General features: G+C 44.7%; 1 protein-coding gene across 3 annotated transcripts in view; it reads right to left on the reverse strand.

Moving 5' to 3' along the window:
- PATJ (PATJ crumbs cell polarity complex component) overlaps positions 1–25,040 on the reverse strand; it is a 400,698-nt gene that overhangs the window by 313,033 nt on the left and 62,625 nt on the right. For all 3 annotated transcript variants that reach the window (XM_077450582.1, XM_077450581.1, XM_077450580.1), the window contains exons 11-12: positions 15,593–15,727; positions 1,526–1,599 (exon numbers count right to left, since the gene is read on the reverse strand). In XM_077450582.1, the coding sequence (XP_077306708.1) occupies positions 1,526–1,599; positions 15,593–15,727 (209 nt within the window). The remainder of the gene's footprint in view (positions 1–1,525; positions 1,600–15,592; positions 15,728–25,040) is intronic.

The following is a 25,040-nucleotide window of genomic DNA, read 5'->3' on the forward strand; positions in this document are numbered from 1 at the left end:
TGCTGGGAACTCAGCCTGCTCTCCTCCAATGATCAGATTTGTCCTGACACACCTCCCCAGCACAGCCTATCACTGGGAAGATCAGTGTGCTGCTGCTTCTTCTCCCCCAGCTCTTATCTCTTATGCAGCTGAGAACAGAGGCAATGTGATCACTTATAATAATAACAATAAAAAAAAATTATATATATATATATATATATATATTATTTTCTTTTATATCTATACACAAATGCGTTGACTTGCATTTCCATTTTAAACTGAATGGGTTGTTTTACAAGGTGATTATTTACAAAATTAAGTGCCGGTTCACACTAGTGCGATGCCAGACATCGCATGTGATTCACACCGCATCACTGTGCAGATCACATGCATGTCTGTGCGATGCAATTTCAGCCAGTCTGTATAGCTGAAATCGCATCCCCGCCAAAATGGTGCAGGACCCCCTTTTTTTGGTCCGCACTGGAATCGGATCGCATGGGTGTTTTCGCACCTATGTGATTCGATTCCTGCACCATTTCACAGTTCGCACTGCGATCTGCAAACTGATCTTGGGGGTGTCATTAACTTTACACTGACACCCGCAGTGGATGTCAGTCCTAACAATTAAACTTCTGTTATTTGATCCCTTTTGGTCAGGAAAAATACAATGGAAAGAATTTTGTTTTATTTGCTGGAGAAGTTAAAAGAAATTCAAGTTAATTGTGGCAGAAATCTTAAGAGCCGATAACTTTATGTGCTCTCTGCTCAGGTTTAGACATGTACACTGAAATTTTTTTTATTCGTTTTAGGTTTTTTCTCCTTTCATTTTTGGGTCGTTATTATCAAAATTCGTTATTTCGAATAAATTCTGAAATTCAAAAATCTGTAATATCCATTACTATTAAATTAGAGGTAATGGAATTTCCTTTCAAATTTGGCTGTTGGTGGACGTAACGAATACCAATTTATCCGAAGTTACGAATTATCCGAAATAACGAATGCTGCATATAAATGAATGGAACGTAACAAATTAATAATAAAACATTTTTTATTATTGTGATTATTTTTTTATTATTAATGCATTATTATTAATTATAAATGAATTACATTTATTAAATGTATTAATCATTTATTATTAATCCGTATTCATTACGTACACTAACGGCCAAATCTGAAAGGAAATTCCAATATCTATACTTTAATAGTTATTGTTAGTTATTACATATTTTCAAATTCTTGGGTTTTCATTCTTTTGAATTTTCATTCTTATTTTTAGATTTTCTCATTTCCAATTTTTGGATTTCCGAATTTTAAAATCTTCAAAATGTTCGAATCGCTCAATTTTTCAAATTTCCGAAATAGTCGAATTTCTTCGAAACATTAATTCGGAACTAAACAAATTGCACATGTCTACCCATGATATCATAAACGACAAGAAAAAAAGCTTGTAGAAAGAAAATGAATCCAGGCACCACTTCCAAAGGTTTGGTAATCTGCAATATATGACATTTATGGGGGGAATTTAGACACATAATAATTTACATACCATAACTGAATAGTCGGGGCCAAGGCGTTTCTCCCACTTGGACTTTAATGCTTCATTCTCAGGAGTCAGGGGTCCTATGAAGCAAGTGCCATTTATAGCATTATAAAAAAGGCATACAGAAGATCCAGTTTATCAGTCAGTTGCTGCTACTCATATCACACACATGAATACTAGACATTTGAAAATCATAAAAATTCATAAATTAGTGATCGTAAAGGATTTTTTACATTTGAAATAAAAATAAAAATAAAAATAAAAAAAAGAAGGTTACACCTGTTCTGTGCAATGGTATTGCACAGAGTGGTCCCTTTACTAGACATGTGCACTGAAAAATGTGTTAATTTCATTCATTTTTTTTTTCTTTTTTAAGAAATTCAGATTTTTCTAATTTTCACATTTTCAAATTTACGAATGTGAAAATTCAGAAATTCAAAAATCCGAAAAAAAAAAAAAGAAAATCAGTAAAATTCGAAATAACTAATAACTATTAAAATTATAGGTATTGGAATTTCCTTTCAAATTTGGCTGTGTGTTAATGTAACAAATAGAAATGTATCTGAAGTTACGAATTATGCGAAATAACGAATGCCGCATCTATACAAATGGAATGGATCAAATTAATAACAAATAATAAATGAAAAGGTTTATTATTATTATTGATATTTATTATTATTATTAGATCGTTGCGTTCCATTCTTTTAGATATGGCATTCGTTCTTTCAGATAAATCGTAACGTCAGATAATATCATACGCGTTACGTTCACTAAAAGGCCAAATTTGAAAGGAAATTCCAATACCTAGAATATAATAATCATTAGTCATTTCAGATTTAGAATTTTCAGATTTTCATTCTTATTTTCGGTTTTTCAAATTTTCAAATTTTAGAATTTTAGAATTTTAAAATTTGCTCAATTTTAAAATTTCCCCATTTCCTGAAATTAAAAAATTCAGAAATTTCGGGAACTGACAAATTTGTCAAAATTCGTTAAACGAAACAAATTGCACATGTCTACCGTTTACCCTCTCTTTTGGAGTACTCCGCCAGGCCTGTCCGCTCCTTCCCATTTTCTACGAGTGCCCCCTAAGCACACAGTACTCCCATGTGGGAATCCTCCCGAGTCAGGCTGTGTGCATCCATAGACACACAACACATTGCTTGGCTACGCCCCCTCTCCGTCCCCACAGGATTAGACTGACAAGAGCCTCTAGCTCCCGCCTGTCTCTCCTGTGAGATTAGGAAGATGGAGCAGGGGTGCTGCAGTCAGGACAGTGCTGGATTTGTGGAGGAGTCAGTTAAGTGTTTAGCGACAAAAAGGGGAGGGGGGGACAGGTAACGGGGTGTATTTTTTACCTTAATGCATAGAATGCGTTAAGGTAAATGTCCTGTGACTTGAAAGTGAAGGAGAAGTAGCACAGATCAGATCATCTCTATGTCACTCTGCTCTCTCCTCCTATTAGCATGTACCTTGTCAGCACATGCACTGGCTCCCATTCTGAGCTCTGCTGTACAGGGACTGCAAGGAGCTGATATCAAGAAGAAGAAATGACACTTTGCTACTATGTAAAGTAGTGAGTGTACGGCTTGTATAACAGTGTAAATTTTCTGTCCCCTTAAAATAACTCAACACACAGCCATTAATGTCTAAACCGCTGGCAACAAAAGTGAGTACACCCCTAAGTGAAAATGTCCAAATTGGGCCCAAAGTGTCAATATTTTGTGTGGCCACTATTATTATTTTTTTTTTATTTAAATAAATGAGAACAACTAATGATCCCACGCAGGGGATATGAGCAGTAAGCATAACATGGTACAACTTAATAATACACATTGAGAACATATTTGGTAGAAAGAACTATCGAACAAACACCCCCCCCGGCCAAGGCCGGGGTCAACATAGGGTGACTGAGCTTAACTGCTCAGGAGTTGGGGTGTGGAGTAGTCCACCAAAATTTTTGAAAAAAAAAAAAAACTTGGATCGAGGTCATACGAGCAAGCAAAAAACAAAAATATGAAAAAAAAGGGGGGGGGGGCAGATGGCAAAGGAGGGACACAAGAGATGAGAAGGAAAGCTGGAAAAAGAAAAAGGAGGTGCAGAATAGGTAGGAAAGAGGTTCCCCCAGGTCAGGGGGGCAGAGGAGGTCAGAGAGAGGCCTAAGCTGGTCGGATGCAGAGTTGGAAGAGTGTAGGACCACCACGGGCCCCAATACCTTGAGGAATTTGGCGTGAGTCATGGAGAATACTAGTCATCTTCTCATTAATCATGGAGAGGCCTCAAGATGCTCTTCGCCTCCGCAAACAAGACAGCTGGCTTCTTCCAGGCCCTTGCTATTGCACACGTCGCAGCCATAAACAAATAGGTGGCCAATTTCTGTTGATGGGACAAGAGGCATAGGATCGGGCAGTGGAGTAAGGCCAACTTGGCACATGGAAGAGAGTAAACAGAAGACCAAATACCCTTGACCAGAATGCCACTAAGCGGGGGCAGGTCCTCCAGATATGAAATTCGTCTCCACGCTGACCACAGCCCCTGAAGCATCTATCACTGTAAGATGGGTCTGATTTGGCAATACGGGTTGGAATCCAGTACCAACGGAGGAGTACCTTGTAGGCTGCCTCTAGGGTAGTTGTGTTGAAAGGAGCATTTTCGCAAAATTAGACCAGGCTTTGCTCCAATCCACCAAATCAATGGGGGATAAGTCCTGCTCCCATTTGGGGACATAAGATATGGTGGTTGGAGTCCCGCTTGAGTTAAGGGAGGAGTAAATCAAAGATATGGTACCAGGAGATCCTGGAGAGTGTTAGTATGTTTGCTCAAAGGCTGATTTCTGGTACGGAAAAGCATCACAGCGTCAGAGAGGAAATACAGTGTCGTAATTGGAGATAGCGGAAGAATTCCACCGGGGGAGCTTCACGAGTCTCTAGGATTAAAGTCCACAAGGGGAAGGTGCTGGTTCCAAGTAGTGTTAATTTAGTCAACTAAAATGACTAAAACATTTTAGTCGACTAAATGAATACTATTTTAGTCGACTAAAACTAATATGACATTTTAGTCAAAAGACTAAGACTAAAACCAAAACCAAATTGAAATTCGACTTCAAAATTAACATTGCTCTGTAGTGCATGTTCATACCTCTAGCCCAAAAATAATAACATATGAGATTTTTCATTCCAGCAGTATATAATGGAGTTTGGAAATTGTAGAGAAATGTTAACTAATGCATTACTATTTAATTACACCCATTAGATTTTAGACGACTAAAATGAGATTTAGTCAACTGAAATGTAGGACATTTAGTAGACTAAAATGTACTGGAGATTTAGTCGACTAAATAAAACTAAAATGGGACTAAAACTAAAATGCCCTTTTAGTCCTAAGACTAAAACGAAATCGAAAATTTGCTGCCAAAATTGGTTCCAAGAAATTGTCAGACTGGAGAGAATCTATGGGCTGGCCACCAGGAAAAAACTGTTGTCCTAAACCAGGGAGAAACAGGGTTATTTAGGAGGGGGAGAAGCTTCAAGCTATGAGCCATCAGAGAGGAGTGAGGAGGGATGCATTTTAAGAGAAAGCCATAAGAGGGCAGAGATGGGGACCAGTGCACAGTTGGGGATTTCCAGGAGAACCCAGAGTGGAATATCGAAGGTAGCCTGGAGCATTGGGCAGCCTGGTAATATTTGGGACGCCAAGCCCACCTCTGAGCCTGTGTTAATACGGGGTAAAGCGGAAGACCCTGGGACGCTTGTAGTCCCAAATAAAGGAGAGAAAGTCCCAAATAAAGGAGAGAAGCCTTTTATGGAGAAGAGGCAAGAAAAATGCGGAGATCCGAGCCGGTAGAGTCCGGAAGAAGTATAAGATCTTCAGAACGACCATCATATTGATGACATGGATGCAGCCAATCAAAGACAAGGTGGGGAACCATCAAGTCGTCATGAGCGTTGTGATGGTACATAACAGGGGATAGTAGTTAGCAGAAAAAAAAGAGAGGAGTAAGGGGGAGTCAGCTTCATACCCAAATATTCTAAAGCGGAGCCGATCCAGCGGTATGGGAAGGTGGATTGGAAGTGCGTAACCAGGGAACCTGCAAGGGAAATATTCAGCGCAGTGGTTTTGTGGTGATTAATCTGGAGCCCTGAGTTGGTGGCAAAAGAGGGTCAGGAGGGAATGTAGATTGGGTAAGAAGACCGCTGGGTTAGTAAGGGTCAAAAGAGCGTCGTCCGCAAACATATTTACCTTGTAACATTGGTCTGCGTATAGGATGCCATTAATATTTGGGTCAGCTCTGATGGCCATGGCCAGAGGTTCAAGGGCAATGATAAAGAGAACAGGAGACAGGGGACAACCCTGCCATGTTCCTCTGGAGATGGGGAATAGGGGCGATAAACAGCCAGCATAGTGGACGGCGGTCGAAGGGTAAACAAAGTGTGGTCAGCCAGGTGAGAATAGAGTCTCCAAAGCCCCACCGTTGAAGTACACAGCATAAGTAGTCCCACGAAAGGGAGTCAAAAGCTTGTATATGTCAAGCGAGAGTATAAATTCTGGGATTTTGCGGTGGTGTAACAGGTTAATCGGGTACAAAGCCTACCTGGTCCTTGTGGATCAAGGAATGTAGGTATCAGTATTTATTAATGCGAGAACACAGGATCTTGCCCGATAGTTTCATATCCTCATTCAGCAGACAAATAGGGTGGAAGGCTTGGGGCCACGGGCTTCCACAGTGGTTATCGGAATTGTGGATATGTGCACTTGTAAGGAGTCAGGAGAAGGCAGTGCTCCCTGTTTCATGCTATTAAAGTATGCTGTCAAATGGAGGAGCAGGAAGGAGGAAAATTTCTGGTAATATAGGCTGGAGAAGCCGCCTGGGCCCCGGGGCCTTTGAAACACAATGCCTTTGATGGCCTGGGCTACTTCCAGTTCAGAAACGTGTGCATTGAGGGCCGTGTGAGCGGCAGATGGCCACCATTATTTTCAAGCACTGGCTTAACCCTCTTGGGCATAGCGTTCACCAGAGCTTCACAGGTTGCCACTGGAGTCCTCTTCCAGTCCTCCATGATATCAAGGAGCTCATGGATGTTGGAGACCTTGTACTCTTCCACCTTCTGTTTGAGGATCCCCCACAGATGCTCAATAGGGTTTAGGTCTGAAAACATGCTTCGCCAGTCCATCACCTTTACCCTCAGATACTTTAGCAAGGCAGTGGTCGTCTTGGAGGTGTTTGGGGTCATTATGTTGGAATACTGCCCTGCGGCCCAGTCTCTGAAGGGAGGGGATCATGCTCGGCTTCAGTATGTCACAGTACATGTTGGCATTCATGGTTCCCTCAATGATCTGTATCTCCCCAGTGCCGGCAGCACTCATGCAGCCCCAGACCATGACACTCCCACCACCATGCTTGACTGTAGGCAAGACATACTTGTCTTTGTACTCCTCATCTTGGTCTCATCAGACCACAATACATGGTTCCAGTAATCCATGTCCCTAGTCTGCTTGTCTTCAGCAAACTGTTTGTGGGCTCTTGTGCATCATCTTTAGAAGAGAATTCCTTCTGGGACTACAGCCATGCAGACCAATTAGATGCAGTGTGCGGCGTATGGTATGAGCACTGACAAGTTGACCCCCCCCCCTCCCCCACCCCTTCAACCTCTGCAGCAATGCGGTATAGCTGAGCTGCCCCGCTGATTTCAATGGGTAGGAGCGGTGAATACACCGCTCCAAAGATGCGGCTAGCAGGACTTTTTTTACCGTCCTGCCAGCTCACCGCCCCAGCGTGAAAGCCCTCCGGCTTTCACATTGGAGTGAAAGGAGATGCTTTTTTCAGGCGCTATACAGGTGCTATAGCACCTGAAAAATGCCTCAGTGTGAAAGGGGCCTAAAGGATGATAGACACAGTGTATGTGCTGTGTCATTTATCCTTCTCTATTTTCTATAAAATCTGTTAAAATCAAAAAATTTTGTGTCCTCCGTCTTCCCCCCCCCCCCCCCCCATTGTCAGGTCAGAGGTCAAAAGTCAGAAGAAGTCAGAAGTCAGAAGTCAGAAGTCAGAAGTCAGAAGTCAGAAGTCAGAAGTCCATTTTTTAGTTCATTATGAAATCATGTAATCTGTTTTAATCTGTAATCTGTTTTACTGATATGAAGTTCAGAGGGAGGGGCCGCAGACGTCAGCGGGAGTAGAGGAGGAAAAAGAAGAGCCGAGATCCCAAGGAGAGATGAGGACCTCCGGCGGGTCAGTGGTGGGTGTAAATGTTTTTTTTAAATACAGCAGCAAACTGAGACACTGGCCTATATTTACAAAATGAATTACAGGACTTTTAATGAGATTTACTAGGTCTTACTTTCGGGGTAGGGCTTATATTGCAGCCCGCCCCGATAATCACAATAGGTCTTACTTTCGGGGTAGGGCTCATTTTCGAGGAAATGTGGTATGTGTAGGAATGTGAGTTATGGACCTTGTATTGTAAACTCCTTGTGGACAGGGACTGATGTGAATGTATAATATAGAAGTAAAGCATAAAATTAACGTAAAAAAAAAATGCAATAAATTAACGGCGCTATATAAATATCTTTAATAAAAAAAATGTATGCTTGTTTACGCATGTTTTTTCCTACTCCAAAGCTACTCTCAGAAGGCGCCTGTGATGCATTTTTTTTTTTCTGCCTGTAAACGCTCCTCTTTAAATACACCTGATAAACCCCTTATGTGTGGACGGCCACATAGGCCAAGACCCCTCTCCCACGGAGGCAGTTTTCAGGCGTTTTAGCTCTAGAAATAGCACCTGAAAACTGCCTCTCATTCATTTGCAGGAGTACGTTCACACTGGGGCGGTGCACTTTGCAGGACATTAAAAAAATTCCTGCAGGCACCATCTTTGGGGCGGGTTTGGAGCGCTGTAAAAAAAGTGCTCCAAAAATGCCCCTGCCCATTGAAATTAACGGGCAGCGCTTCCGAAGCTCCTTAAAAGTGTTTCGAAAGCGCCGCAAAATGGGTACTTTTTTTTTTTTTTAAAGAGAACGTTGCCCGAAAAACGCCACAAAAGCGCATCTAAAACACGGCAAAAACGCTCTGTTTTAGCGGCGCTTCAGTGTGAAAGGGGTCTTACAGAGGTGCTTTAACAGGCATTAAAAAAACGGCTTATCTCCACAATAAGCTGCTCTTTTAAATTCCATGTGCATGAGGCCCGATAAGTACAGAGCCGCCTTTATGTGTCTTTTATATCTTCCTGGAGTTCAGCTTTACTCTCACACTACTAAGCAATTAAAAAAAAAAAACACACACACACCATGCAGCTATACAAAGGCACTTATCGACATTTGCTGACTGTTTTCTAATGTTTGGCATCATTTCGGAGTTTAGAGGGATCAGTGGAGGTGATGTGCATTACAATGCATTTTGGAAAGCAAACAAACACTAATCTCCGACTACAGCGTAACCTTACAACACATACATACAATCTTGATGACACATCTATAAAAGTAATGCCTTAAAACACAGCCATTGTTTAAGCTTAGCATGTAAACACGAATCTAATCAGAGGCTGAGGAAGGGGCAGCGTGGAAGTGGAGGTTCACTATATCACCAAAAGTATTGGGACACCTGCCTTTTCACGCACGAGAACTTTAAAGAGGAAGTAAACCCTGATGGGTGTTACTTCCTCTTTGTTTCCCTGCAAAGGTAAAGCATAATGGACTACTATGCATCGCATACTAGCCCATTATGTGTCACTTACCTGACACAGGAGCCAGTGATGTCACCGCTGTCCCCTCTTCCACGGAGCGTCCATCTTCTTTTCGGGTATTGCTGCTCCGGCGCTGCGATTGGCCGGAGCCGCGATGACGTCACTCCCACGCATGCGCACGGGAGCCGCCACTAACAGCATATCGCCGTTAGCAGCGGCATGCTCAGTGCGCCTGCGCGCCGCTGTCTACGGTGACTGTCTTTTTGCAAATATCTCCTAAACCGTGTAGATTCAGGAGATATTTCTTGGACCTACAGGTAAGCCTTAATCTAGGCTTACCTGTAGGTCAAAGTGGTCTGTAAGGGTTTACAACCACTTTAACCACTTCAGCCCTGGAAGAATTTACCCCCCTTCCTGACCAAAGCACTTTTTGAGATTCGGCACTGCGTCGCTTTAACTGAATTGCGCGGTCGTGAGACGTTGCGCCCAATCAAAATGTATGTCCTTTTTTTTCCCCACAAATAGAGCTTTCTTTTGGTGGTATTTGATCACCTAGGCAGTTTTTATTTTTTGCGCTATAAACAAAAAAGGCAACAATTTTGAAAAAAAAAAAAAAAAAATGTCTATATTTTACTTTTTGCTATAATATCCCCAAAAAATATGTAAAAAACATTTTTTTTCTCAGTTTAGGCAAGAATGTATTCTTCTACATATATATATTTTTTTGTTTACCAAAAATATCGCAATAAGCGTATATTGATTGCTTTGTGCAAAAGTTATAGCGTCTACAAAATAGGGGATAGATTTATAGCATTTTTATTAATTATTTTTTATTAGTAATGGCGGCAATGTGCGATTTTTATAATGGCTGCGACATTATGGCGGACACATCGGACACTTGACACCATTTTGGGACCATTGTCATTTATGCAGAGATCAGTGCTATAAAAATGCACCAATTACTGTGTAAATGACAATGTCAGGGAAGGGGTTATCCACTAGGGGGCGATCAAGGGGTTAAGTGTGTCATAGGGAGGTGTTCTAACAGTGGGTGGGCTTCCACGGACATGACAGTGATCACTGCTCCCGATGACAGGAAGCAGTAGATCCCTGTCATGTCACAAGGCAGAACGGGGACATCTCCCCGGTCTACCTCTCCACTGCGCAATCACAGGTCTCCAGTGAACATAGAGTTCCCGGGACCCACGGGCACGCTCCCACGGTGGGCCGGCACGTGCACGCCCAATAGGAGGGAAATTTAAAAGGGACGTACAGGTATGCCCATTTGCCTACCTGTGCCATTCTGCCAGCGTACATCTGTGTGCGGTGGTCGGCAAGCAGTTAATGGTATCCCAGTCTTAGTCCATAGGGTTCAATATTGGGTTGGCCCACCCTTTACAGCGATAACAGCTTCAACTCTTCTGGGAAGGCCGTCCACAAGGATTAGGAGTGTGTCTATGGGAATGTCTGACCATTCTTCTAGAAGTGCATTTGTGAGGTCAGGCACTGATATTGGACGAGAAGGCCTGGCTCTAAATTTATCCCAAAGGTGTTCTGTCAGGTTGAGGTCAGGGCTCTGTGCAGGCCAGTCAAGTTCCTCCACTCCAAACTTGCTCATCCATGTCTTTATGGACCTTGCTTTGTGCACTAGAATGCAGTCATGTTGGGACAAGAGTTTTGCACCTATAAAGTCCCACCCCTAAATTTCTTCCATTAGATTCATTTATAGCTATGGGTGCCAGCACTAAAGTGAACCGGTTTACTTTGTATGTGTAAAGCACAGGTTTTTTGTAACTCAGGAATTTTAAAACGGGAAATGGAAGTAGACCATAGGTGGCCCGCTGCATCTGTGGCTTCTTTTAACCACTTGCTGACCGCTGCATGCCAATGTACGTCGGCACAATGGCAGTGGTGGGCAAATGGGCGTACCTGTACGTCCCCTTTAATTGGTGAGGCTAGCGCGCGTGCACGCCACATACAGCGTGACCGTGGCGGCTAACGTGGACTCTATGTCCGCCAGTGTCCCGCGATTGCATCACGGAGCCGCAGAACAGGGAAATGTAAACAAGGCATTTCCCCATTCTGCCTAGTGACATGACAGGGATCCACTGCTCCGTCATTGGGAGCAATGATCGCTGTCATGTCAGTGGAAACCCAACCCCCCCCCCCCGGCCCTCCACAGCTTGAACACCTCCCTAGGACACATTTAACCCCCCTTGGCTGCCCCCTAGTGTTTAATCCCTTCCCCGCTAGTATCATTTATACAGTAATAAGTGCATTTTATAGCACTGATCGCTGTATAAATGACAATGGTCCCAAAATAGTGTCAAAAGTGTCCGCCATAATGTTGCAGTCATGATCAAAATCGCAGATAGCCATTACTAATAAAAAAAAAAAAAAAAAATTAATAATAATAATAATAAAAATGCCATAAATCCCCTATTTTGTAAACGCTATAACTTTTGTGCAAACCAATTATGTATATTGATTGGTTTGCACAAAAGTTATAGCGTCCACAAAACAGGGGATAGATTTATGGCATTTTTATTATTTTTTTATTATTGCGATTTTTTTTTTTTACCAAAAATATGTAGACACCGCCTCCGCTGTTGTTTATATATTTTTGGGGGGATATTTATTAGAGCAAAAAGTAAAAAAAATAGCTTTTTTCTTTCAAAATTGTCACTTTTTTTTTTGTTTAAAGCGAAAAAAATAAAAACCGCAGAGATGATCAAATGAAAGGGGGGGGGGGGGGGGGGGGTATTCCTGCGCAAACTCAAAGTAGCTAAAGAGAATGTACTGCTACACACACACTGAAGGAAATGTCTGAACCCAATATGGTGAAAAAGCTTTAAAGAATAGTGGCGCGCTGTGCTTTTAAAGTCAAAATAAAGCATATGTAAAAGCCACAAAAGGTCACTCTAACTTCCAATAAACAGATATCATAATGGTGGAAGATATAAAATGAAATATATATCTAAAAAAAAAAAAAAAAGTAGTGTAGGCAGTGAATAAGCTCATGATACTCAGAAGAAAAGGTACAGTATTCAGTGATTCAGAAGACAATATATAAAAGAGGAATAAAAAAAAAAAATCTGAATATCGCAATAAATATAATGTACATAGTAGAGAACTAAAGTGCATATAGATAAAATAAATATAAGATGGTGAAAAAAAAAAAAAAAAATTAAAAAATTTAAAAACTTAAAAATCACGCATAGTGCATAAATAACTCAATAGAGATGATCAAATACCACCAAAAGAAATCTCTATTTGTGGGGGAAAAAAAAAAAAAGACATCAATTTTGTTTTGAGGCAACGTTGCACGACCGCGCAATTGTCAGTTAAAGCAACGCAGTGCCGAATCGCAAAAAGTGCTCTGGTCAGGAAGGGGGTAAAATCTTCCGGGGCTGAAATGGTTAAAGTTGGCTGTGGATTGCATAACTAAAGGAAGAGTAATTTTAATGGTATGATTGTGGTGCTTTTACGTTCTTGCATAAAATAATGTGTGATTATTTATCTTGAAAGCAATAAAAAAAAAAAGGAGAAAAGAAAAGTTTTAGTTTCCTCTTTGCAACATTGTTTCTGCGAATGATATTATAATACAGTTTGAAAAAGGTTGCCATCCACCCAGGTGCACAGCGGCCGGAGCAATTGATTTTATTGAGTGGGATCCATTTCGGTTGTCATATAAAATGCCCCGTCGTCTCTGAGCATTGCAGAAGTGGAAACCTTTCATGATTTGTAATAGATACAATTGATCTCTGTGAAATTTGCTTTAATGGGCTGGAAATAAAGATGAGGAAGGGGGTGGGGGGGTGGAATAAAAAAATGTTGAGTAGGGAGAATTGATTTAAGCAATCATCCTGTTGCAGCTGCATTGCCCCCTGGGGGAATTAAGCACCTGACAAGACATTATTGTTATTACGGGAGCCTATCAGTACCGTACAATCGTGGACATCATTTATACATCTGGCAACGCTAAAGCCTTTCTGGTTTAATTAGGCCAGGGAGTAACTAGAGACCTGTTTTAGGAGTCAGTTCTGAACCAGTCGTCCGTAGGATCTCAACAGCCCTGACATCTCGATCCTTTCTGCTTTCTTACATGACTGTAATAGGGCCCCTGCTGCATAAGCAAGCCCGCCTGACGGGACGGGAAGGCGCAGCGTAGCTGGCTGTCCTATGTTTAACCCCAGCCAGGAGCTTAATGCAGGTCTAATGTTCCTATTTAAGTCATATTTAACTTAGAAAAGTCCTGAATCTCCTTCAACGTCTGAAAACGAGAGCTGAATTAAAAAAAGATCTACTCTTTAGTTTCTGTTGTTGTGGGCGGGGGGGGGGGGGGGGGATATTTGTAGGATGCTCATTAGTGGCGACAAAACCCATCTGTGCGAGGGCTCTGAACTAAAGTGGGAACGCGATGATAAATACTGACATAGGCTGTCCTGTAGAATATGGTGCACAGAACTGCTGAAAATGAAGGGACAGAAAGATCAGTAGGGACTGTTAGAAAAGATAGACAAAATAGGGGGCTTTAGGCCCCTTTCACACGATCGGTCCCACTTGGATCTGCCTGTCCCGTTTTTCAGGCGGATCTCAGCAGGCCACCCATCGACTTCCATGGACAGGCGGATATCGGGGGAACTGGAGAAAGTGCAGAGAAGGGCAACCAAACTGATAAGAGGCATGGAGGAGATCAGCTATGAAGAAAGATTAGAGGAACTGAATTTATTCACTCTTGATAAGAGGAGATTAAGGGGGGATAGGATCAACATGTACAAATATATAAGGGGTCCATATAGTGAACTTGGTGTTGAGTTATTCACTTTACAGTCAACAAAGACGACACGGGGGCACTCTTTACGTCTAGAGGAAAAGAGATTTCATCTCCAAATACGGAAAGGTTTCTTCACAGTAAGAGCTGTGAAAATGTGGAATAGACTCCCTCCAGAGGTGGTTATGGCCAGCTCAGTATATTGCTTTAAGAAAGGCCTGGATTATTTCCTAAGTGTACATAATATAACTGGGTACTGACATTTATAGGCAAAGTTGATCCGAGGGAAAATCCGATTGCCTCTCGGGGGGGATAAGGAAGGAATTTTTTCCCCTGCTTTAGCAAATTGGATCATGCTCTGCTGGGGTTTTTTGCCTTCCTCTGGATGAACTGTGGGTATAGAATTGGGTATATGGGATTGTATGATACTATTTTATTTTTTTGTGGTTGAACTAGATGGACTTGTGTTTTTTTTCAACCTGACTAACTATGTAACTTTGTAACTATGTCAGCGGAGTCACCCGTCTGCCGTCCAATCCGACAAGATCCGCTCAAAACAGACGGCTGGCGATACGTTATTGGATGGGATCGCATGAAAGCGGGCAGGCTGTACATTTTCATCCGATCTCCCCATAGAGAACAGCAGGGCTCCCGACAGGTCAATCTCAGCACAGCGAGCGGAGACGGACCTATCATCCGCCTGCTCAGCGGAGATCAACGGAGTGATCTCCCACTGAGCTGGCGGAGTCCGTCCAGCGGATCCACCCCATGTGAAAGGAGCCTTAAACCGTTTTTTGTTTTTAGACCTGATAACCACCAATGTGGCCAAGCAGCTACTCGATTGTTATCACAAGCAGCAGGAGGGCTGAGCGACCGGACAGCGCGTCTGCCTAAAGACCCGAACAAAGCGGGAATCGGCTTCGATCGGGTCTCGGATCTAGTAACCCTGGAAAGCGACGTCAAGATGTAATTTTCGGTTTATTGGAGCCTTAACCACTTACCTACTGAGCACTTAAACCCCCTTCCTGCCCCGGCCAATCTTCAGCTTCCAGCACTGTCGCACCCTGAATGACAATTGCGCTGTACCCAAATTAAGTTTTTATCATTATTTTTCACACAAATAAAACTTCTTTTGGTGGTATTTAATCACTACTGGGGTTTTTAGTTTGTTATAAAATATTGCAATTCCATGAGCGCGCACAATTTTAAAGCAAGACATGCTAGCTATCCAATTTCTCGCCTTAACATCATCTTTCACATTGTACAAAAAAAATAAAATAAAATAAAAAAAATTGGGCTAACGTTACGTTTTTTTTTATCATCATGTGTACCCCCCCCCCCCCCCAAAAAAAAAAAGCATATGAAAGAGCGCTGCGCAAATGCAGCGCAACATAAAATATTGCACAACATTTTATTCTCTAGGATCTCTGCAAAAAAAAATAATATATATATATATACATATATATACACACACACACATATATATATATATATATATATAAATATATGTGTATATATATGTGTATGTATGTATGTATGTATGTATGTATGATTTTAACTTGTACAAGTGTCAGAAAAAGGCCTGGGTCCTTAAGTGGTTAATAAAAGCTGTCGGCGTACCTGCTTGAAGCTCATTTCTATAGTTATCCGTCTGTTCCTGGTACCCTGCATCATGTTGTGGATTTTCCGGGACCTCTGTTATTTCAGCCAGTGGCATAACGGCAGGCAGCGGAGGCGGTGTCACAATTGGCACTTCTACACACAGAAAAAAAAGATAAGAAATAAATCGATGTTAGCAGGTTGTGTGTCAGGACAAGGAAGCAAAATTTCCTGACAGATAGAAAGACGTGCGGAAGAATAAGTAAACAATATAAGTGATCACGGTGACAAACGCCTGTTCTTCTCAGAGTATCAGGTAACACCAATTAGTAAAAGACACAGTCTGGCACAGAGCGCGGCACCCAAGCTAGACATGTACCTTGGTGCGGTTTCAGGCACGGCTCGGGGAACGCAGAGTCCAGACGTATCGAAAAATGATGTCAAAAACTAACGAGTGAAAGCTCTGGAGGATTCTGGGACATGAAAGTAGACAGTGATGTGCCCAAAACTCCCTCCAGCAGAGCGCTGCAGCTTTGTTGTGTATTGTTTAAGAGCCCATTCACACAGGGGCAACTCCTGATCCGACTTCAGGTCGCCCCTAGTCGCCTCAGGTCGCCTCAGGTCGGACAACATTTAAAAATCAATGTAAGTGAATGAGAGCCGTGTTAATGCACACTACTGAAGTCGCTCCGACTTCAAAAAAGGTTCGAGCCCATTCACACAGGGGCAACACGACTTGTAGGCGACTTGATCAGGCTACTTGGACACGACTTGACAGCGGCGACTTGGGACGACTTCAAAACGACTTGTGATGACTTCAAGCGCGACTTGGGACGACTTACAAGTCGCCCCAGGCCAGGCGACTTTTGCCGCGGCCAAGCAGAGAATGAGCTCAAGGGGAAACTCCACGGCAAATTTCTGAAAAAAATTTGGCGTGGGTTCCCCCTCCGAGAGCATACCAGGCCCTTAGGTCTGGTATGGATTCCAAGGGGAACCCCCTACGCCGAAAAAACGGCGTGGGGGTCCCCCCCAGATCCACACCAGACCCTTATCCGAGCACGCTACCCGGCCGGCTAGGAAAGGGGGTGGGGACGAGCGGGCGGCCCCCCCCCTCCTGAGCCGTACCAGGCCGCGTGCCCTCAACATGGGGGGGTGCCTTGGGGGAGGGGGGCGTGCGCCCCCCCCCACCCCAAAGCACCTTGTCCCCATGTTGATGAGGACAAGGGCCTCTTCCCGACAACCCTGGCCGTTGGTTGTCGGGGTCTGCGGGCGGGGGGCTTATCGGAATCCGGGAGCCCCCTTTAATAAGGGGGCCCCCGGATACCGGCCCCCCACCCTATGTGAATGAGTATGGGGTACAATGTACCCCTACCCATTCACCTGTGAAATAAAGTACAATAAAACACACAACACAGAGAAAAAGTATTTTATTGCACAGCCGGGGGTCTTCCGTCTTCGGGGGTCTTCTCGCCGGACTCCTCCGCTATGTGTGTGTAGCTCTTTTGCCAGCGGAGGAGTCCGGCTTTCTTCCTCCCCGCCGCCGGCCTCTTCTCCCGACTTCGGGGGTCTTGTCCCCCTCTTCGGTTCTTCTGCCGGGCCACCGCGCCTGGTCCGGTGGCCCGGTCTTCTGTCGCCGTCTTCCGTTCTTCTGTCGCCGCCTTCGGTTCTTCTGCCGGGCCACCGCGCCTTCTTATAGCTCTTTTACAGGCGGTGGCCCGGTCTTCCGTCGCCGCCGCCGCCGCCGCCGCCGCCGCCTTCCGTTCTTCTCCTTCTTCTTCTCCTGGAGATGTTGACTCGACGAGCTCTCCGGCCACAATGCCAGGGACGCGCTCCGCTGCCTCTTATATAGGGACAATGGGGCGGTGTCACATGGGTTGATGTCACATGGGTTGGTCACATGGGTTGATGTCACATGGTAAGGGGGCGGGGTCACCATGTGACATCAACCCGTGTGACCAACCCATGTGACATCAACCCATGTGACACCGCCCCATTGTCCCTATATAAGAGGCAGCGGAGCGCGTCCCTGGCATTGTGGCCGGAGAGCTCGTCGAGTCAACATCTCCAGGAGAAGAAGAAGGAGAAGTACATTGTACCCCATACTCATTCACATAGGGTGGGGGGCCGGTATCCGGGGGCCCCCTTATTAAAGGGGGCTCCCGGATTCCGATAAGCCCCCCGCCCGCAGACCCCGACAACCAACGGCCAGGGTTGTCGGGAAGAGGCCCTTGTCCTCATCAACATGGGGACAAGGTGCTTTGGGGTGGGGGGGGCCGCACGCCCCCCTCCCCCAAGGCACCCCCCCATGTTGAGGGCACGCGGCCTGGTACGGCTCAGGAGGGGGGGGCCCGCCCGCTCGTCCCCACCCCCTTTCCTAGCCGGCCGGGTAGCGTGCTCGGATAAGGGTCTGGTGTGGATCTGGGGGGGACCCCCACGCCGTTTTTTCGGCGTAGGGGGTTCCCCTTGGAATCCATACCAGACCTAAGGGCCTGGTATGCTCTCGGAGGGGGAACCCACGCCAAATTTTTTTCAGAAATTTGCCGTGGAGTTTCCCCTTGAGCTCATTCTCTGCTTGGCCGCGGCAAAAGTCGCCTGGCCTGGGGCGACTTGTAAGTCGTCCCAAGTCGCGCTTGAAGTCATCACAAGTCGTTTTGAAGTCGTCCCAAGTCGCCGCTGTCAAGTCGTGTCCAAGTAGCCTGATCAAGTCGCCTACAAGTCGTGTTGCCCCTGTGTGAATGGGCTCTAAAGAATTCAAAAGGGACAATTAGATAAGGCAGCAGCGGGAGGCGAGAAATAAAAGAAGTGTTACTTTTTAAACTCGGGGAGATGTGTTGCTTCGGTGAAAAGTCTTATTCATTACTTGTGGTTAGGGTTGTAGCACTCCTGCCTTGCAGTACTGGGGTCCCCAGTTTGAATTCTGACCAGGACTATCTGCATGGAGTTTGCATTTCTCTCCTGCGATTGCATGGTTTTCCTCCCACACACCAAACAGGTACACTAATAGGTTAAAGTGTTACTAAACCCACAACAGTAAAATCAGTCTGTATATGCAGTAAAGCATGCTTGTTATACTCACTGTGGAATCTCAGGGGTTAATCCTCCGCATTGAAAAAAAAGGCTGTTTGATCCTGTATGCAAAGAGCCTCCTCTTCTTCTACTGACTCCAGTACATGTCTGGGTAAGTACAGAGCCTTTAGAGTCAGGCTGCACATGCTCAGTTTGGCATGTATTGCTAGAAAGTTTTTTTTGTTGTTTTTTTTTTGGGAGAGTGCATGTGATCAGCACAGGGCCAATTAGCACTGTCCAGACAGTGGGTCAGGGGTCCTGGATTCTGAAAGGACTTCTCAGTGCATTAGGAAAATGCCTCCTACAAGCTTTACTAGAAACTGATAGACGTCACAAGACTGCTATATACTGCTGATGAGAAAGTATTTAGCAGTTTATATTTCCTAAATTAATGTCATTTCCATGGTCTGTGTACTGTGGGAGAACAGATATAGTGACTGCATTCTCCTGGGTTTAAGAACACTTTAATTGGGTCAACTGAATGTACCCAACCGCCTAAGTGCTTTCAGTCCCCAAAGTGCCATAGAAATACAAATTATAACTAAAAATGTAGATACTACTTAGAAAGTTGCATGGATCATTTAAAGCATACAGTGGGTATAGAAGAGAATTTTGTTGCTTTGTAGCCTGAATTGAAGACACAGTTTGTGTTTTATCCAACTGTTTTTACTCAGTGCAATGTATAACACATGTGAAAGATATAACACCAACATGTCAGGGAAAAAAAATTTAATAAAAAATGATTCAAAAACAGAATCACTGAGTTGAAAAAAGGATCACCCCCTTTGTGTCTGTATTTTGCTGAACCATCTTTTAGTCTGTTGGGATTTGTCTCTACTAACTTTGCACATCTAGACTTTGCAATATTTGCCCGTTCTTCTTTGCAGAACTGCTCAAGTTGGGTTACATTTGATGGTGGTCGTTTGTGGACTGCAGTCTTCAAGTCATTCCACATATTTTCCATTGGGTTTAAAGGGGTTATAAAGTTTCGTGTTTTTTCACCTTAATGCATCCTATGCAAAAAAACACCTGTCAGTGATCACCCCCCCTAACAGGGCCCCTCCCCCCCCCCGTTTTACCTACATGAACCCTCAAACATGCTCTCTCTCTGCCCGGGGTTCTAGGCTCTTGATTGGATTGATAGCAGCGCAGCCATTGGCTGTCAATCAAATGCAATGACGCACGCGCCGGGGCCGAGTCCTGCATTCAGCCTCTATGGACGCTGAATGCTGGACTTGGGAGTGAGCCCGCAAGGTAACCCCCCCGTTTCTCCAAGGGGGTTGATGTGGGGAGGACCCGCAAGAGCCGCTGAGGGACCCCCAGAAGAGGATGTTCAGGGCCACTCTGTGCAAAGCACAGTGGAGCACAGTGGAGGTAAGTATGGCATGTTTTTTTTTTTTTTGTTTTTTTTTTTTTTAAAAACCCAAACCTTTAGTGTCGCTTTAAGTCTGGGCACTGACTAGACCATGCAGGGACATTCACCTTTTTCTCCTTCAACCACTGTGTGCTCATTGTTGCCGTGTGCTTTGGATCATTGTCATGTTGGAAGGTAAACCTTCTTCCCATTGACAACTTTCTGGAAGAGGGCAGCAGATTTCACTCAAGAATTTGATGGTATTTTGCCCCATCCATCTTCCCCTGCTGTAGAGAACAAATCCCTATAACAGGATATTAAAACCACCCCCCCCAATAAAAGGATATGACCATCTCCATGCTTTACTTTAGGAATGGTGTTAATTGGCTGTGGGGCTGTATTGGATTTCCACCAGACATATCATTTGGTGTTGAGGCCAAATAATTAAATTTTAGTCAGTGGTGGCCTTTTTTGAGTAGTAGCTTTTTCCTTGCACCCCTCTCATATAAGCCACATTTGTGGAGAATTTGTGATATTGTTGTCACATGCACACAATGACCACTCTTTGTCATAAATTCCTGCAGCTGCTTCAGAGTTGCTGTAGGCATCTTGGTTGCCTCTCTGACCAGTTTCCTCTTTGCTCTTTCATGCAGTTTGGAGCGACGTCCTGATCCAGGGAGGGTCTGTGTTCTACCAAATACCTTCCGCTTCTTAACCACTTTCAGACCGGACCATTTTGCTGGTAAATGACCAGAGGTCTTTTTACAATTTGGCACTGCGCTGCTTTAACTGGTAATTGCGCGGTCATGCAATGTTGTACCCAAACAAAATTTGCTTCCTTTTCTTCCCACAAATAAAGCTTTCTTTTGATGGTACTTGATTGCCTCTGCGATTTTTATTTTTTGCGATATAAACGTAAAAAGACCGCAAATTTTGAAAAAAAATGATATTTTCTACTTTTTGTTATTAGAAAAATCCAATAAACTCAATTTTAGTCATACATTTAGGCCAAAATGTATTCAGCCACATGTCTTTGGTAAAAAAAAAGTCAATAATTGTATATTTATTGGTTTGCGCAAAAGTTGTCACATCTACAAACTAAGGTACGTTTTCTGGAATTTACGCAGCTTTTAGTTTACGACTGCCTATCTCATTTCTTGAGGTGCTAAAATGGCAGGGCAGTACAAAACCCCCCCAAATGACCCCATTTTGGAAAGTAGACACCCTAAGGAAATTGATAAGTGGCATGTTGAGCCCATTGAATATTTTATTTTTTTGCCTCAAGCGATTGAATAATGACAAAAAAAAATTTTTTTATTTTTTTTTACACAAAGTTGTCACTAAATGATATATTGCTCACACATGCTATGGGCATATGTGAAATGACACCCTAAAATAAATTCTACTGCTTCTCCTGAGTACGGGGATACCACATATGTGGGACTTTTTGGGAGCCTAGCCGCGTACGGGGCCCCGAAAACCAAGCACCGCCTTCAGGCTTTCTAAGGGCGTAAATTTTTGATTTCACTTCTCACTACCTATTACAGTTTTGAAGGCCATAAAATGCCAAGATGGCACAAAACCCCCACAAATGACCCCATTTTAGAAAGTAGACACCCCAAGCTATTTGCTGAGAGGCATTTTGAGTCCATGGAATATTTTATATTTTGCCACAAGTTGCGGGAAAATTACAAACTTTCATTTTTTTTTTATTTTTTTTTCACAAAGTTGTCACTAAATGATATATTGCTCACACATGCTATGGGCATATGTGAAATGACACCCCAAAATAAATTCTGCTGCTTCTCCTGAGTACGGGGATACCACATATGTGGGACTTTTTGGGAGCCTAGCCGCGTACGGGGCCCCGAAAACCAAGCACCGCCTTCAGGCTTTCTAAGGGCGTTACAGTTTTGAAGGCCATAAAATGCCAAGATGGCACAAACCCCCCCCAAATGACCCCATTTTGGAAAGTAGACACCCCTAAATTTAGGGGTACACTAGTGAGACTAGGTAATAAATGGCGGGTGCCCTGAAACTATAAAAAAAATAACTAACCAACCAGCGTCACCTGTAACAGTTATATGGTGATCACTGGTGAAAGGGTTAACTAGGGGGCAATCAGGGGGCTTTATGCGGTAGTATATGGGGGTCCCTGGCGCTATAAAAAGCTGCGGCGAACCTAAATACCTACCTGCCTAACTAGCGTCACCTGTGACACTAATACAGTGATCAGAAAAACGATCGCTTATTAGGCTGGGTTCACACTGGAGCGATGCGGGAACGCCACGAATCTGCGGCGGGTTCCCGCATCACATGCCTCCCGGCGGCAGTTCACACTGCCCTATGCGAACAGCTGGGAGTGTCAGTGAAATGTTAATGACACCCCCAGATCAGTTCGCATATCGCAGTGCGATCTGCAAACTCGGATCGCATGGTGTGAACACCCATGCGATCCGATTCTGCTGCGGACCAAAAAAAGGGTCCCGTGCGAGTTTGCGGCGGGTGCGACACGAATTCAGCCATACTATCTGTATGGCTGAACTCGAAACGCACAGAGATCGGATGTGATTTGCACTGCAGTGCGGTGCGAATCACATCCGTTCTCATAAACCGCTGCAATGTGAACCCAGCCTTAGTGACACTGGCGACGGGGGGTGATCTCGGGGTTAAACCTTTATTGGGGGGGGTTAGGGGGGTACCTTAGAACTAAAGGGGGCTAACCCTAACTGCCCTAACAGTTATTACAGTCACAAATGACACCCGCCGGGTGATCAGGGGGTTAAACCTTTATTAGGTAATAAATGGCGGATGCCCTGAAACTATAAAAAAATAACTAACCAACCAGCGTCACCTGTAACAGTTATATGGTGATCACTGGTGAAAGGGTTAACTAGGGGGCAATCAGGGGGCTTTATGCGGTAGTATATGGGGGTCCCTGGTGCTATAAAAAGCTGCGGCGAACCTAAATACCTACCTGCCTAACTAGCGTCACCTGTGACACTAATACAGCGATCAGAAAAACTATCGCTTATTAGGCTGGGTTCACACTGGAGCGATGCGGGAACGCCATGAATCCGCGGCGGGTTCCCACATCGCATGCCTCCCGGCGGCAGTTCACACTGCCCTATGCGAACTGCTGGGAGTGTCAGTGAAATGTTAATGACACCCCCAGATCAGTTCGCATATCGCAGTGCGATCTGCAAACTCGGATCGCATGGTGTGAACACCCATGCGATCCGATTCTGCTGCGGGCCAAAAAAAGGGTCCCGTGCGAATTTGCGGTGGGTGCGGCGGGTGCGACACGAATTCAGCCATACTATCTGTATGGCTGAACTCGAATCGCACAGAGATCGGATGTGATTTGCACTGCAGTGCGGTGCGAATCACATTCGTTCTCATAAACCGCTGCAATGTGAACCCAGCCTTAGTGACACTGGCGACGGGGGGTGATCACGGGGTTAAACCTTTATTGGGGGGGTTAGGGGGCACATTAGAACTAAAGGGGGCTAACCCTAACTGCCCTAACAGTTATTACAGTCACAAATGACACCAATGCAAAAAAAAAAAAAAAGCAATTGGTGTCACTGTGACTGGGGGGGGCAGGGGTAATTGGGGGGTAATTGGGGGGGTGATCGGGGGGGTGTGAGTGTGCCTGGCATGTTCTACTGTATGTGGGGTGTGTTGGTGCAACTCACCGAACCTCTCTCCTCGGTGCCGGAACGAAAAATACCGACACGGAGGAGAGAATACATCACTTCCTCTCCTGTGTTTACATTACAGGAGAGGAAATGATGTCACCGGACATTTTCATTCGCCGGGAGCGATCGCGAGGGGGTGGCCATGAATGAATGGCCGTCCCCTCGTCCGGGATCGCTCCCGAACGAATACCGACCGCCGCAGGCACCGGGCGGAGGCCCGATCGGGCCCCCGACCGGCGGGCAGGCAAGGACGTACATGTAAGCCCTTATGCCTGCCCGTGCCATTCTGCCGACGTACATCGGCGTGCGGCGGTCGGCAAGTGGTTAAAGAGGAAGTAAACCCTAATGAGTTTACTTCCTCTTTCATTCCCTGCAAAGGCAAAGCATAATGGACTACTATGCATCGCATAGTAGCCCATTATGTGTCACTTACCTGACACAGGAGCCAGCGAAGTCACCGCTGTCCCATGTAGTCCGCCGCATCCATGTTCTCGGTGGGTCTCGCAGCTCCGCCGCTGTCATTCAGCGAAGCCGCGATGACGTCACTCCCGCGCATACGCACGGGAGCTGAGACGCACAGGAGCTGAGACGCACAGGAGCTGAGACGCACAGGAGCTGAGACGCACAGGAGCTGAGACGCACAGGAGCTGAGACGCGCAGCATTTTCGTTATCGAGGATGCCACGCTCAGTGCGCCTGCGCGCCACTGTCTACGGCGCATGCGCCGTAGACAGCAGTGCCCGTCTTCGGGCAAATATCTCCTAAACCGTATAGGTTTGGGAGATATTTCTTGGACCTACAGGTAAGCCTTAATCTAGGCTTACCTGTAGGTCAAAGTGGTTTGTAAGGGTTTACAACCACTTTAATAGACTTCACTGTGCTTCTAGGCATTGATAAAGCCTTTGAAAAACAAAAAAGATTGTATCCATCTGCCTTGTCAGGGCTGGGCTCAGCTCTTCTTTCTCTGTGCTGGCCGCTCAGCTGTCGGCTAATTGCCAGCTCCCATCTCTATCCACAGTTACTCAGCTGTTAATGATCCTGCTAGTCAGTCCGGCTTACTTAAGCCGGCCACTCCAGAGGAGCTCTGCCTTCGCCTTGGTCACATCACAAGAAACTATCTCCTGCGATCCTGTTTAAATACTGGCTTTGCTGACATCCCTTCTGGCTCCAGATCCTGCTTGCTGTTCCACTACTTTGATCCCAGACTTCTGGCTTGGCTGACTATCCGTTCCGTTACTGAACTTTAGCTATGTTTTGACTAAATTTGTTCTTTTTTACTTTTATTATTAAACAAGTGTGATTTAACTGTACTTCTGTCTCGGTCTGATTCCATGGTTTCTGACATGTCT

Source organism: Lithobates pipiens, unplaced genomic scaffold (assembly GCF_037356315.1).
Source record: "Lithobates pipiens isolate NorthernLeopardFrog02 unplaced genomic scaffold, aLitPip1_a1.2 Scaffold_23, whole genome shotgun sequence".
NCBI lineage: Eukaryota > Metazoa > Chordata > Amphibia > Anura > Ranidae > Lithobates > Lithobates pipiens.